Source organism: Hyaena hyaena, unplaced genomic scaffold (assembly GCF_003009895.1).
Source record: "Hyaena hyaena isolate Hyena2069 unplaced genomic scaffold, ASM300989v1 scaffold_1340, whole genome shotgun sequence".
Lineage (NCBI taxonomy): Eukaryota > Metazoa > Chordata > Mammalia > Carnivora > Hyaenidae > Hyaena > Hyaena hyaena.
The window spans coordinates 321,117-337,560 of record NW_024081961.1 but is presented as its reverse complement, the minus strand read 5'-3'; the positions used below and the strand labels follow the sequence as shown (position 1 = coordinate 337,560).

Sequence of the window (16,444 nt, the reverse complement as noted above, 5' to 3'; positions counted from 1 at the left end):
AAGGGAACCCTATTACATTGTTGGTGGGATGCAAACTAGTGCAGCAACTGTGGAAAACAGTATGGAGGTTTCCCCAAAAGATAAAATTAGAACTATCTTATGATCCATCAATGGCACTATTAGGTATTTATCCAAAGAATACAAATATACCTAATTCAAAGGGATACATGTACCCCAATGTTTATAGCAGCAATATCTCCAATAGCCAAATTATGGAAACAGCCCAAATGCCCACTGAATGATGGATAGATTAAAAAAGTTGTATATATACAAATTAATGATTACTAGAGGGGTGGTAGGTGGGGGACTGGGTAAAATAGGTGATGGGTATTAAGTGTGAGGATCACTTGTGAAGAGCACTGGGTGATGTATGGAAGTGTTGAATCACGATATTGTACACCTGAAACTAATATTGCACTTTATGTTAACTAACCAGAAATTTAAATAAAAACTTACAAACATAAAAAAAAACTCACTGCTAATACTTTTAGGCATAAAAACAAAGTAAAAATACTATTAATGCCTTAACACTGGGGAGTGCATAACCAGCAGCACGGACATTTCATTTACAAAAGGCTAAAGATATTAATGTTTGGCTTTGACAATTGTCATATGACTAATGAGTATCTAACTGACTTAAAATTCAAGATATAATTTTTTCCTAGTTGAAATGTACAAGCATATGTGCAAACTTGAGAAGCTAAAGAGTTTATCAAAATACCTATATAATTGGCTTATGTACATAACACAAGTAGGGACCCAAAGGCTCTAATAAATAATGAGGTATAGCTAAACCACTCACATCACACAACTTCCCTCCAATTTACTGTATGTTCCTTTAACTCAGGATCACTTTTAGACCTCTGTTGACATTAAATATTAGTAGGAAAATATCATCTGTTTACTTTTATAAAGAATAAAATGTTTTTAGGGACATATTAATTTTTTGCAACATAGTTATAGTAGAAAGTATATCTACTAAGTAAACGTTAAGAGGTTGATCAGATTGATACATATCAAAAAGTTAATGCATATTGTTTTTACTGTCAAGCCAAAATTATACTCATTGGAATATCTTTAAGTAAACACTCTGAACTGTGATTAAATAGTGAATTCATACCCCCATAAATGCTACTATTTATTCAAATATCTGCATGGATACTTGAATCTTTCTGGTTCTAGTTTAAAAGATAATGTATTTTAGGGATGCCTTGGTGGCTCAGTCAGTTAATCGTCCGACTTCGGCTCAGGTCATGATCTCACGGTTCGTGGGTTTGAGCCCCGGGTCGGGCTCTGTGCTGACAGCCAGCTCAGAGCCTAGCTCCTGTTTCCAATTCTGTGTCTCCCTCTCTTTGACCCTCCCTTGCTCACGCTGTCTCTCTCTCCCAGAAATAAATAAAACATTAAAAAAAAGATAATGTATTTTATATACTTTATTGCTAATTTTTAAAAGATTTGAAATTTAGAAACAAATCTTATTTGAAATCTCTGTATTTCATTCATAACAATTTACAAATATTAATTTATTGCTTAGCAGAGGCTTCAGCATTTGATAATAAAACTTATCAAAGTATTTTGAGAGGAGTCTGGTGGCTCAGTTGGTTGAGCATCTGACACTTGATTTCAGCTCAGGTCATTATCCAAGAGTCATGGGATTAAGCCCATCAAGCTCTGTGCTGAGTATTGAGTGTGGAGCCTAAGATTCCCTCTCTTTCTCTCCCTTTGCCCCTCCCACACTCATTAACACACACACACACTCTCTCACTCTCTCAAAAAAAAAAGTATTTTGAAAATACAAATACTACCCAAAGATAGTTCAAGCACTAGTTATGGAGAAATTGTCTTAAAATGCCCACCTGAAAACCTTCAATATTACAATGATGAGAATGTCATAATACATTGGCAGTCTGTTCAGATTAAAAGCATCAATGGGCTATATTCTACTCTGTGGTACTCCACTCATTTAAAAATGTTTACCTCCCAACTAATCTTAAAAAAATATTTAATAATCCTTAATCTAAACACAGACATATTCTGTATTTTTCTTTTCAATGTTTGATTTTGAGATGTTCATTTGGGACATGTTTACCCCTAAACTTTTTCCAGTGAGAAGTTTCCATCATACCAGATCCACAAGATTAAGTCAATATTAAGAATTCAGCCATTAAGGAGTGCCTGGGTGGCTCAGTCGGTTAAGCGTATGACTTAGGCTTAGGTCATGATCACACGGTTCGTGGGTTCGAGCCCCGCGTTGGGCTCTGTGCTGACGGCTAGCTCAGCCTGGAGCCTGCTTCAGATTCTGTGTCTCGCTCTCTCTCTCTGGCCCTCCCTTGCTCACGCTATCTCTCTCTCTCTCAGAAATTAAAAAAAAAAATCAGCCATTAAAATGATAATAACATACTCTTCTATGTGTCTACTGCATAAATGTTAGAATATTTATGATGAATATATATCCTATACTTAACAGAAAAGCCCAACTCTCAAATATTCTATCCTCTTTCCTATATTTAACAGAAAAGACCAAATTGTGAATATTCTATCCTCCTATCCTTGTAAAACCATTAAAATATTCTAGAAAGGCTAATTTTTCAATCTCTGATTTATATCTCTTAAACCTAGGGGCAGTGCAATAACCCCTTCTTGGATCATGTATGTGTTCCAATTTTTATTTTTGGAAATATAGTTTCTATATATTGCAATATGATAAAAATTGTACATCCAATATTCTATGTATTTAATTGAAATATAGATTAAATTACACATCCTGGATATGTACATAATTTTTATATGGCAAACCACTTATCATAAAAATCTTTGTAAAGCAAGTGTTATGCTACTTCTTCAACATCAACATCTTAAAGGAAGACAATATATTTTTATTATGGGAATTTTTCACCATTAGTAAGTTATTTTTCTATTTTCTATATTTCTATTTTTATTATTAGATATATTATTTTCATTCCTGAAACTAATATAACACTGTATGCCAATTTTACATCAATAAAAATATTTTTCTAATAGCTACATTAAAATACAGATTTTTTGATATTCAAATATGAATGCCTGCTATATCTGATGTGAAATATTATTCTGAAAGGGATAGTATTTGATATTAAAAAATCAGAAAACATACACATGAGATGAGATAAGAATTCATCCTCAAATTATTTTACTTTTCTCTGATTTGGAAAATTTGAGTTTTCAAATGAAGATTTTTGTGTGTTTTGAATTAAACTGAATATATGATAATTCATATGGGTTATCATTATTTACAGCATATAAGAACAGTTCCTACTTTATAAAAAAAATTATATGGCCAATTCCATCCCTGATTCATTTTTTTATCAATCAACTTCCAGTGCTATTGGAGTTGCTACTGTCAAAGCTCCTATCCCCAATATCAGAACTGAGTGTTCGAGCTTGATAAAAGTGAAGTACATACCCTTTAACCTCCCAGACTCACCTTTCCTGACTCTTCCCTCTAAAATCTACATATGAATATTATTTGCCAAGATAATCACACTGCTTACAAAAATCCCCATGAAGCTGTTTTCTTCAGGAATTAGATTTTAAAGACAATCAGGTGTCTTTAAATAGACACCTTATATGTTATATATAATGTTAAATATAAATTTCCTCTTCTTCAGCACAAACCAAAATATCTGCACATTTATCCTGGTTTTATTACTATGTGAATGCTGGTCTTGAAAAAGTTATTTAAGTACTTTGTGCCTCAATTACTTCATTTAGAATCTTTAATATTGAAGATGGGGTTATCTCTATTCTTCCTCCCAGCTCTAAAATGTATGATTTTGATGCTAGTACATAACAGAATATAATCACCTGATTATTATATATTCAGGCTAGTTTCAGATTCAAGTTACTAGTCTGAATATTTATATTAAGAGTTATCAGGGGCGCCTGGGTGGCTTAGTCGGTTAAGCGTCCGACTTTCGCTTAGGTCATGATCTCTCTTTTCGTGGGTTCTTGCCCCGCTTCGGGCTCTGTGCTGACTGCCAGCTCAGAGCCTGGAGCCTGTTTCAGTCTGTGACTCCCTCTCTGTCTGACCCTCCCCTGCTCACGCTGTCTCTCTCTCTCTCTCCTAGAAATAAATAAAACATTAAAAAAAAAAAGAGTTATCAGAATTCCTGGGTTTGTAGTTGGGAAAGGATAAGCTAACTCAGTTTTTACCTATCAACTATAACACATACGTAACATTATGTATATTCAACTAAAAGAAAAGAACAAAAGACCAATACTAAAGTTTTAAAGAATACCTCAGGTGCTACAAAATTTGCAGTGTAGCATGGAGTTAAGAGAAGTCCATTTTCTCCTCGAAGTTGTTTTGCAAACCCAAAATCACAGATCCTAATGGAGTTTGCATTGGCTGATTCATCCATATATAAAATATTACTAGGCTTAAGATCACGATGAACAACCTTGAACATAAAATAAAAAATACATTTATATAGCGAACTATATATCTATGAAATAACACATTTTATGTTAACATATTTCCAGGAAAAGGAACTTTCTAAATCATAAAATTTTGAAAATGACACTCTCTCAAATGTTGATAGCCTTGACAGCCTAAAGTATATAGAAGAAATCCTCTCTATCCAGTAGATGTTACAGTTTCTATTCAAGCCACCAGTTTCATTAACCATTTCCAATCTCAAAATATCAAAACTCAATTCTCAGTTCCACTTCTGGAAATAATGGACTAAGACCCCACTCAATGCTCTCCTCCCCACATAAACAACTCTAAAACTTGAACATATTTTAAAAAAATCAACTACTGAAGGTACTGGAGAATGGACAGAAGAATGTTTACTTTCTGATAGAAAGTATACATTTTGTTGAAGGAGGGAAAATAGGGAGCTATAAGTAAGGCTCCCATATTTGTGGCTTTTACCCTAGGGTTAAGTGTAGTTCTTAGGTGATCCAGTGATAGTGAAAACACATGTGGAAAAGCCCAGTCTTTCTAGCCTGGAGGAACAGAAAGGAGATGCTAGAAAACAGTGAATTCTTGGAAGGAATTCTGTATGGAAAAGAGCCAAAGCTGATCCCTAAATCAAAAATGTATAGAAGAGGCTCGATGTAATTCATACAAAGATAAAAGATAACAGATACCAGAGTTGCAGCCCCCAAAGCAAAGAGTTTTTAGTGCAAACCCTGCCAGAAAATTATCTACCAAAAACAAACAAAATAATAATAATAATTGAAGAAAAACATCATTACAAAAAATCTTCACAATATTCAAATGTACAGTATATAATCCAAAATTATCTAATTAACAAAGAACCAAGAAATTGGAACACAGTTTTCTTTTTAATTTTTTTAATGTTTTATTTATTTCTGAGAGAAAAAAAGGCATGAGCAGGAGAGGGCCAGAGAGAGAAGGAGATACAGAATCTGAAACAGGCTCCAGACTCTGAGCTAGCTGTCAGCATAGAGCCCGACACAGGTCTCGAACCCATGACCCATGAGATCATGACCTCATGAGCCAAAGTCGGACGCTTAACCTACTGAGCTACCCAGGCGCCCCGGAACACAGTTTCAAGAAAAGAAAGAATCAATTAGTTCCAAGTCTAAGATAAACCATACTGGATCTAACAGATGATTTTAAAGTGGATATTATTATATGTAACATGATGAAGCTGCTAACTAATGCCAAAGTGTTAATTAAATTGCAGTACATAAATGTATCCAATCAATATGTTGTGCCCCTTAAACTCACATAATGTTATATGTCAATTATATCTCAATAAAATTAATTATTCAAAATTCACAAAATAAATATAAAAAACTGTAAACATAAAGTGGCTATTATAACCATATCAATTAAGTAAAACAAACAACATGCTTTTAATGACTGAAACTCTCAGAAGAAAAACAGAAACAATGAGAACAAAATGAAATGCTAGAAATGGAAATATTCTAAAATTCCCTATGTGATGATTTTCCAACTAATATTATATACTTCATTTATTTTAGTTCTATATTTAATCAGCATTTTATTACACTAAAAGTTATTTAAAGATAAGGACCAAGGACACACATGCATATTCCCTTTCTTTTTATCTTTTCTATGGGATCAGGCTTCTGCCACCCCCTTTTTTTTCCCCAGGGTTACTTCAACAAACAAATCAAAGCACGCCTAGGTAAAAGCCCAACACTCCGCCACTGCAAGGCAGGAGGAGATCTGCAGAGGACTGACTAGTGGGAAACAGCAGCCAAAATGAAACAGCAGAGTTCAAACAGCATACACCAGAAAGACCTGCTGAAGTGCCAGGCTCTGGACAGTGTATGGCCCCTTTTTAATATAGTAGTACTTTCAGGTGCAGGAAATATAATAAGCTTTTAAAACACACAAAATACAAAAACAGCCAAAATTAGAAGACAGAAACATTCTGTCCAAAAGAAAGGTCAAGAAAAATACACAGCCAGGACTTGCTCAAAACACACATAAACAGTATATGTGAAGAATTTAGAACAGTCTTAAGACTACTAGCTGAGCTTGGAGATCAGAGACTTAAGAACTTCAGCTATAGGTGAGATGCTAGAGAAACTAGACACAGTGACAGTGAGAATGGAAGAAACAGAGGAGAGAATAGGTGAAATAGAAGATAAAATTCTGGAAAATAATGAAGGTGAAAAGAAGAGGGAAAGGAAATTACTAGATCATGAAGGAAGAATTACAGAACTAAGTGATTCCATGAAATGAAACAATACCAGTAACATAGGAGACTCAGAAGCAGAAGAGCGAGACACAGGGGCAGAAGGTTTATTTGAACAAATTGTAGCTGAGAACTTCCAAATCTGGTGAAGGAAACAGGCATTCAAGTCCAAGAGGCACAGAGAACTCCCTTCAAAATCAACAAAAACAAGTCAACACCACAACATATTATAGTGAAACTTGAAAAATACAAGGATAAAGAAAACATTCTGAAAGCAGCTAGGAACAATGGTCCTTAACAAGTACAAAAGTAGACACATAAGGTTAGCAGCAGACTTGTCCACCAAAACATGGCAGGCCAGAAGGGAGTTGAAGGAAATATTCAATATGATGAATAAGAAAAAATATGGAACCAAGAATCATTTATCCAGCAAGGTTGTCATTCAGAATAGAATGAGAGATAAAGCCTTTTCCAGACAAACAAAAACTATGGGAGTTCATGATCACTAAAGCAACCCTTCAAGAAATTTTATGAAGGACTCTCTGAGTGGAGGAAAACAAAACAAAACAAAAAGAGACCAAAGCAGCAAAGACTACAAAGGACCAGAGAATATCACCAGAAACCTGATATCTACAGATAACACAATGGCACTAGATTCATATATTTCAATATTCACTCTGAATGTAAATAGACTAAATGGTCCAATCAAAAGGTATAGGGTATCAGAACAGATTAAAAATCAAGATACATCTATATACTTCCATGAAGATACTCATTTTAGTCCTGAGGACACCTGCAGAGTGAAAGTGAGAGGATGGAAAACCATCTATTGTGCTAATGGATGTCAAAGGAAAGCCACAAGTAGCCACATTTCTATCATACAAACTAGATTTTAAAGCAAAGACTGTAGCAAGAGATGAAGATGAGCATTATATCATAATTAAGTGGTCTATCAAAAATATCTAACAATTATAAATAATTATGCCCCCAACTTGAAACACCTGAATATGTATATCAATAACAAACATAAACAAACTCATTGCTAATAATACCATAATAATAGGAGACTTTAATACCGCACTTATAGCAAAGGACAGATCTTCTAAGGAGAAAAGAGGAAACATGGCTTTGAATGACATACTGTACCAGACGGACTTAACAAATATATTCTTTTTTTTAAAAATTTTAATGCTTACTTATTTTTGAGAGACAGAGACAGAGCATGAGCAGGGGAAGGGCAGAGAAAGAGAGAGACACAAAATCTGAAGCAGGCTCCAGGCCCTGGGCTGTCAGCACAAAGCCGGACTCAGGGCTCGAACCATAAGATCATGACTTGAGCCAAAGTCAGACGCTGAACCAACTGATCCACTCAGGTGCCCCAACAAATATATTCTTAACATTTCATCCTAAAGTATCAGAATACACATTCTTCTTGAGTGCACATGGAACATTCTCGAGAATAGATCACATAATGTGTCACAAATCAGCCCTCAACAGGTATAAAAGATCAGGATCACAGCATATATATTTTTTTCGGATAACAATGTTATGAAAATTGAGGTCAAACACAAGAAAAAAAATTGGAAAGCCCTCAAATACATGTATCCTGCTAAAGGATGCATGGGTGAGCCAGGAAATTCAAGATGAAATAAAAATGAAAATAAAAACATGACACTCCAAACTCTTTGGGATGCAGCAAAGGCAGTCATACAAGGAAAGTACACTACAATTCAGGCTTATCAGAAAAAGCAGGAAAGGTTCCAAATACATATCCTAACCTTACACCTAAAGGACCTAGAAAAGGAGCAGTAAATAAAGCAAAAAGGCAGTAGAAGAAGGGAGAAAATAAAGATTAAAGCAGAAATACATGATATACAAACAAACAAACCCCCCCAAACATGGTAGAACAGATCAATGAAAATAAAAGTTGATTTTTTGAAAGAATAAACAAAGCTGATAAACCTTAGACAGAATTCTCAAAAAGAAACAATAGAGGATACAAATAGGTCAAATCACATGTGAAACGGCAGATCACAACCAACACCAAGAAATACAAACAATTATAAGAGAATACTACGAAAAAATATATGCCAAAAACTAGACAATCTGGAATAAATGCACAAATTCCTAGACACTCACACACTACCAAAACTCAAACAGGAAGAAATATAAAATTTGAATAGGCCAATAAGCAGCAAAGAAATTGAATCTGTTATCAAAAATGTCCCAACAAAATAAGAGTCCTGGGACACATGGTTTCCTAGGGGAATTCTACCAGAAATATAAAGCAGAGTTAATACATGTTCTCAAACTGTCCCAAAAAATAGAAATGGAAGGAGAGCTTCCAAACTCATTCTATGAAGCTAGCATTACTTTGATTCCAAAACCAGACAAAGACCCCACTAAAAAGGAGAATTACAGGCCAATATCCATGATAAACCTGGATGCAAAAATTCTCAACAAGATATTAGGAAATCAAATTCAACAGTACATTAAAAGGATGTGGGATTTATTTCTGGGCCTTTATGGCTCACTCAATATTTCCAAATCAATCAATTTGATATACCGCATTAATAAAAAAAGGATAACAACCATATGATCCTTTCAATAGATGAAGAAAAAGCAATTGACAAAACTCAGCTTCCTTTCTTGATAAAAACCCTCAAGAAAGAAGGGATAGAAGGAACATACCTCAATATCATAAAAGCCATATACGCAAGGCCCATAGCTAATATCATCTCAAATGGGGAGAAATTGTCAGAAAATGATAGGGATGTCCACTATCACCATCGTTGTTCAACAGTACTGGAAATCCTAGCATCAGCAATCAGATAACAAAAAATAATTAAGAGGCATATAAACTGGCAAGAAGTCAAACTTTCACTCTTCACATATTACATGATACACTACATGGAAAACCTGAAAGACCCCACCAAAAATCTGCTAGAACTGATACGTGAATTCAGCAAAGTCACAGGATATAAAATCAATGTACAGAAATTGTTTGCATTTCTACACACTAGCACTGAAGAAGCAGAAAGAGAAATCAAGGAAATCAATCCCATTTATAATTGCACCAAAAATGATAAGATAACTAGGAATAAACCTAACTAAGGAGGTAAAAGATCTGTTTGCTGAAAACTATGGAAAGCTTATGAAAGAAATTGAAGGACAAAGAAATGAAGAGCATTCCATGTTCCTGGATTGGAAGAAAAAAATATTGTTAAAATGTCTCTATTACCAAAGCAATCTATATATTCAATGCAATCCCTATCGAAGAAACACCAGCATTCTTCACAGAGCTACCAGAAACAATCCTAAAATTTGTATGGATCCAGAAAAGACCCTGAATAGCCAAAGTAATATTGACAAAGAATAGCAAAGCTGGAGGGATCACAATTCTGGACCTCAATCTATATTACAGAGGCATAATCATCAAGACAGGATGGTACTGGCACAAGAACAGACACTCAGATTAATGGAACAGAATACAAAACCTAGAAATAGACCCACAAATATATGGACAACTAATCTTCAACAAAGCAGGAAAGAATATCCAATGGAAAAAAGATGGTCTCTTCAGCAAATGGTGCTGGGACAACTGGACAGCAACATGAAGAAGAATGAAACTGGACCACTTTCTTACATCATGCAGAAAAATAAATTCAAAATGGTTAAATGTCTCATGGATTGCCTCTCTCTCTCTCCCCCACTCTTTCCCCCCTTTACCTCCCCCATGGTCCTCAGTTAAGTTCCTCCTAATCCTCCTATACGTGCAAACATAAGGTATTTGTCTTTCTCTGCCTGACTTATTTCGCTCAGCCTAACACCCTCAAGGTCCATCCATGTTGCTACACATGGCCAGATTTCATTCTTTCTCATTGCCATGTAGTATTCCATGGTATAGATAAACCACATCTTGATCCATTCATCTGTTGACGGACACTTAGGCTCTTTCCATATTTTGGCTATTATTGAGAGTGTTGCTATGAACACTGGGGTACATATGCTCCTATGCATCAGCACTCCTATTATCCCTGAGGTAAATTCCAAGCAGTGCTATTGCTGGGTCATAGGGGAGTTTTGGAGTTAATTTTTTGAGGACAGTCCACATTGTTTTCGAGAGGGGCTGCACCGGTTTACATTCCCACCAACAGTGTAGGAGGGTGCCCATTTCTCCACATTCTTGTCAGCATCTAGAATCCTCTGATTTACTCATTTTAGCCACTCTGGCTGGTGTGAGGTGGTATCTCAGTGTGGTTTTGATTTGTATTTCCCTGATGAGGAGGGACGTTGAGCATCGTTTCATGTGTCTGTCGGCCATCTGGATGTCCTCTTTGGAGAAGTGTCTGTTCATATCTTCTGCCCATTTCTTCCCTGGGTTGTTTGTTTTTTGGGTGTGCAGTTTGGTGAGTTCCTTATAGATTTTGGATATTAACACTTTATCTGATATGTCATTTGCAACTATTTTTTCGCATTCCATCGGTTGTCTATTAGTTTTATGGATTGTTTCCTTTGTTGTGCAGAAGCTTTTAATCTTGATGAGGTCCCAATAGTTAATTTTTGCTCTTGATTCTTTTGCTTTTAGGGATGGGTCAAGTAAGAAATTGCTGCAGTGGAGGTCAAGGAGATTGCTTCCCGCTTTCTCCTCTAGGGTTTTGATGGTTTCCTGTCTTATGTTCAGGTCCTTTATCCATTTTGAGATTATTTTTGTGTATGGTGTGAGAAATTGATCTAGTTTCATTCTTCTGCATGTTGCTGTCCAGTTTTCCCAGCACCATCTGTTAAGAGGCTGTCTTGTTTCCATTGGATACCCTTTCCTGCTTTGTCAAATATTAGTTGGCTGTACGCTTTTGGGTCCACTTCTGAGTTCTCAATTCTGTTCCATTGGTATATGTGTCTGTTTTTGTGCCAATACCATACTGTCTTGATGATGACAGCTTTGTAGTAGAGGCTAAGGTCTGGGATGGTGATACTTCCCATTTTGGTTTTCTTCTTCAATATTTCATTGGCTATTCGGGGTCTTTTGTGGTTCCATACAAATTTTAGAATAGTTTGTTCTAGCTTTGAGAAGGATGCTTGTGCAAATTTGATTGGGATTACATTGAATGTGTAGATTGCTTTGGGTAGTAATGACATTTTAACTATATTTATTCTTCCTATCCATAAACATGGAATATTTTTCCATTTCTTTGTGACTTCTTCAATTTCCTTCATAAGTTTTCTATAGTTTTCATCATACAGATCACTTGTATCCTTGGTTAGGTTTATTCCTAGGTACTTTATGTTATTTTGTGAATTGTGAATGGGATCAGTTTCTTGATTTCTCTTTCTGTTGCTTCATTGTTGGTGTATAAGGATGCAATCGATTTCTGCATGTTGATTTTGTACCATGCAACTTTGCTAAATTCTTGGATCAGTTCTAGTAGGCTTCTGGTGGAATCTGTTGGGTTTTCTATGTAGAGTTTCATGTTGTCTGCGAAAGGGAAAGTTTGACTTCCTCTTTGCCAATTCTGATGTCTTTGATTTCCTTTTGTTGTCTGATGGCTGATGCTAGGACTTCCAGCACTATGTTAAACAACAGTGGTGAGAGTGGACATCCCTGTCGTGTTCCTGATCTCAGGGGGAAAGCTCTCCGTTTTTCCCCGTTGAGGATGATGTTAGCTGAAGGCTTCTCATAGATGGCTTTTATGATGTTTAAGTAAGTTCCTTCTATTCCGACTTTCTTGAGGGTCTTTAAGAAGGGATACTGTATTTTGTCAAATGCTTTTTCTTCATCTATCGACAGGATCATATGGTTTTAATCTGTTCTTTTGTTGATGTGATGGATCACATTGATTGATTTGCAAATATTGAACCAGCCCTGTAACCCAGGAATGAATCCCAGTTGATCTTGGTGGATGATTCTTTTTATGTGCTGTTGGATTCGATTTGCAGGTATCTTGTTGAGGATTTTTGCATCCGTATTCATCAAGGATATTGGCCTGTAGTTCCCTTTTTTTTCTTTTTTTCTTTTTTTTTTTTTTGCTGGATCTCTGTCGGGCTAGGGAATCAGAGTAATGCTGGCTTCATAAAATGAGTCTAGAAGTTTTCGTTCTATTTCTATTTTTTGGAATAGCTTGAGAAGAATTGGGATTAATTCTGTTTTAAATGTCTGGTAGAATTCACCAGGGAAGCCATCAGGTCCAGGGCTCTTATTTGTTGGGAGATTTTTGATCACTGATTCAATTTCTTCACTTGTTATGGGTCTGTTCATATTTTCTATTTCTTCCCGTGTGAATTTTGGTAGTGAGTGTGTGTTTAGGAATTTGTCCATTTCTTTTAAGTTGTCCAATTTGTTGGCTATAAATTTTCATAGTATTCCCTGAATATTGCTTGTATTTCTGAAGGATTGTTTGAAATAAGTCTATCTTCATTCATGATTTTGTCTATTTCGGTGCTCTCTCTTTTCTTTTTGAGAAGCCTGGTTAAAGGTTTGTCAATTTTGTTTATTTTTTCAAAAAACTAATTCTTGGTTTCATGGATCTGTTCAATTGTTTCTTTGGTCTCTATGTTGTTTATTTCTGCTCTGATTTTTACTATTTCTCTTCTTCTACTGTGTTTGTGGTGCTCTTGTTGCTCTGACTCTAGTTTCTTTAGGCGAGTTGTTAGATTTTCCACTTGCGCTTTCTCTAATTTCTTGAAATAAGCCTGGAGTGCAATGCACTTTCCTCTTAGGAACTGCCTTTGCCGCATCCCATAGAGTTTGGATTGTTGTGTTTTCATTTTCTTTTGTTTCCATATATTTTTCAATTTCATCTCTAGTTGCCTGATTGGCCCATTCATTCTTTAGTAGGGTGTTCTTTAACCTCCATGTTTTTGGAGGTTTTCCAGACTGCTTCCTGTGATTGATTTCAAGTTTCAAAGCATTATGATCTGAGAGTGTGCATGGTATGATCTCAATTCTTTTATACTTATTGAGGGCTGCTTTACATCCTAGTATGTAATCTATCTTGGAGAATGTGCCATGCGCACTTGAGAAGAAAGTGAATAACCTGGCCTCACGATGTAGAGATCTGAATAAATCTGTCAGATCTATCTGGTCCAATGTGTCATTCAAGTCTATTGTTTCTTTAGTGATTTTCTGTCTGGTTGATCTCTCCATTGCTGTAAGTGCAGTCTTAAAGTTTACTACTATTAGCACATTCTTATCTATAAGATTTTTTCTGTTTGTGATTAATTGTTTTAAATCTTTAGATGCTCCCATATTTGGTGCGTAGACATTTATAATTGTTATTTCTTCCTGATAGACCCTGTAATTATTATATTATGCCCTTCTTTATCCCTTGTTATTGTCTTTAAAGTCCAGTTTGTTTGATATAAGTATAGCTACTCCAGCTTTCTTTTGACTTCCCGTAGCATGATAGATATTTCTCCATCCACTTACTTTTAATCTGAAGGTATCTTCCAGTTTAAAATGGGTTTCTTGTAGAACATAAATTGATTGATTTTGTTTTTTTATCCATTCTGCTACCCTATGTCTTTTGATTGGAGCATTCAGCCCATGTACATTCAGTGTTATTATTGAAAGATATGGGTTTAGAGTCATTGTGTCCTTTGTGGGATTCATGCTTGTGGTGGTATCTCTGCTATCTTGCGTTCCTTGCAACACTTCCCTCAGAGAGTCCCCCTCATGATTTTTTGTAGGGCTGGTTTAGTGGTGACAAATTCTTTCAGTTTTTATTTGGAAAGACTTTGATCTCTCCTTCTATTCTGAATGACAGGCTTGCTGGATAGAGGATTCTTGGCTGCATATTTTTTCCATTCATCCCATGAAAATCTCTTGCCATTCCTTTCTGGCCTGCCAAGTTTCAGTAGATAGGTCTGTCACCATTCTGATAGGTTTCCCTTTGTATGTTTAGGGCCCTTTTCTCCTTAGAGGCTTTCAAAATTCTCTCTTTTTCCTTATATTTTGCTAGTTTCACTATGATATGTCATGCAGATGATCGATTCAGTTACGTCTGAGGGGATTTCTCTGTGCCTCTTGAATTTCAACTTCTACTTCCCTCTCCAGGTTGGGGAAGTTCTCTGCTATAATTTTTTCCAGGACCCCTTCAGCACCTTTCCCTCTCTCCTCCTCTTCTGGAATTCCTATGATACGGATGATATGTTCCGTCTGATTTTATCGCTGAGCTCTCAAACTTTTCTTTCAATTTCCTGGATCAGTTTATCTTTTTCTCAGTTTCTTCTTTTTCTATAATAGTGTCTTCTAAATCACTTATTCTCCTTTCTGCCTCTTCAATCCGTGCATTGGACACCTCCAGTTTATTATGTATCTCATTTATCCCATTTTTTAATTCACCATAACTATTTTTAAGCTCCATATTGTTTGTAGCCATAGTTTCTCTGATGTCCTCCATGCTTTTTTCAAGCCCGGCGATTAATTTTATGATTATTGTTCAAAATTCTTTTTCAGTTATGTTGCTTAAATCTGTTTTGAGCCGTTCTGTAAGCTGTCATTTCTTCCTGGAGTTTCATTGGAGGAGAGTTCTTCTGTTTCGTCATTTTCATTAGCTTTCTATCTCTTGTTAATTTCAAAATCTTTTTGTGCACACGGCCCCTGCGAGTTCTGCTGTATTAGAGAGGGCTCTTTTGACTGTTCACGGCCTGTCTTTTCAGGAAGTGTTCTTTATTTTTTTTAAATATTTTTATTGTTTTATTTATTTCCGAGAGAGAGAGAGAGACAGAGTGAGCAGGGAGGGTCAGAGAGAGAAGGAGGGAAATAATCTGAAACAGGCTCCAGGCTGTGAGCTGGCTGTCAGCACTGAGCCCGATGGGGGGCTCGAACACACGAACCGTGAGATCATGACCTGAACAGAAGTCGATGTTTAACCGACTGAGCCACCCAAGTGCCCCCAGGAAGTGTTCTTTGGCTGGTTTCTCTTGTAGAGCATTTGGTTATTTTGTTTCCCTACAGGTAGTGGTATTTGGGACTCTCCACCATGTGTAGTTTTGCTTCTTGTTTCTTGAAGCATCCCTGGAAAAACAAAACAGACAACCAGAGGGAACACAGGTACACAAACGCACAGACAAAACCAATAAACACGCAAACCCAGTCTCAGGTAAAAACAGCTACAATAACAACAATACAGTTATCTGAAGGGGATGGGCGTGGTTTGGTGTAGGTAAGTCTCATCTCCACTGTGTCTGCTGGCCTCCCTTCGGGCCTTCCTTGGTGGGTGTATGGAGAAGAATGGCGTCGCCGGAGTCCGTTTTCAACCAAGGGTTGCAAATCACTTCTTCGGTCCTATCTCCCTGTGCTGAGGATGTAGCCAAGTTGGGTTGAGTTCTATGGCCCACACCCAGCCTGTTTCCAGGTCCCAGTCCTCGGGCTTTGTTATACTGCCCTGAGCAGTCCTGCAGGTCGCTGCTTCCCCGTTGCCTGGGGTTGAGTGGGGGTTGGGGGAAGTGTCCCAATCTCACATCTGCAGTGGTCAAGCAGGGATACAACCCAAGTCCATTCAGGGAACCTAGCAACTTCAGGTCCCTAGAGTCTGCCTCGCTGCAGTGCATTGCCACTGCTTCAGCAGGCCGCTGTTGTGAGCCGCTGCCACTTTACCGGGCGCCGGCACAGCTTCACCGGGTCGCCGCCGCCGTCGCCACTGCTTCAGCAGGCTGCTGTCACGCATGCCACTGTCGCTTCACCCGGCTCTGGGACCACCTCAGCCGCCACTGCCATGGATGGTGCCAGGAGCATGGCAGTTCAGGTTTTCTTGGCGCCTTCT

The 16,444-nt window shown here is 36.9% G+C and overlaps 1 protein-coding gene across 1 annotated transcript in view; it reads right to left on the bottom strand.

The window, feature by feature from the left end:
- Positions 1 to 16,444, bottom strand: part of RPS6KA6 (ribosomal protein S6 kinase A6) — a 207,446-nt gene that overhangs the window by 34,982 nt on the left and 156,020 nt on the right. The window contains exon 18 of the mRNA XM_039223354.1: positions 4,278 to 4,439. Coding sequence (XP_039079285.1) covers positions 4,278 to 4,439 — 162 coding nt within the window. The remainder of the gene's footprint in view (positions 1 to 4,277; positions 4,440 to 16,444) is intronic.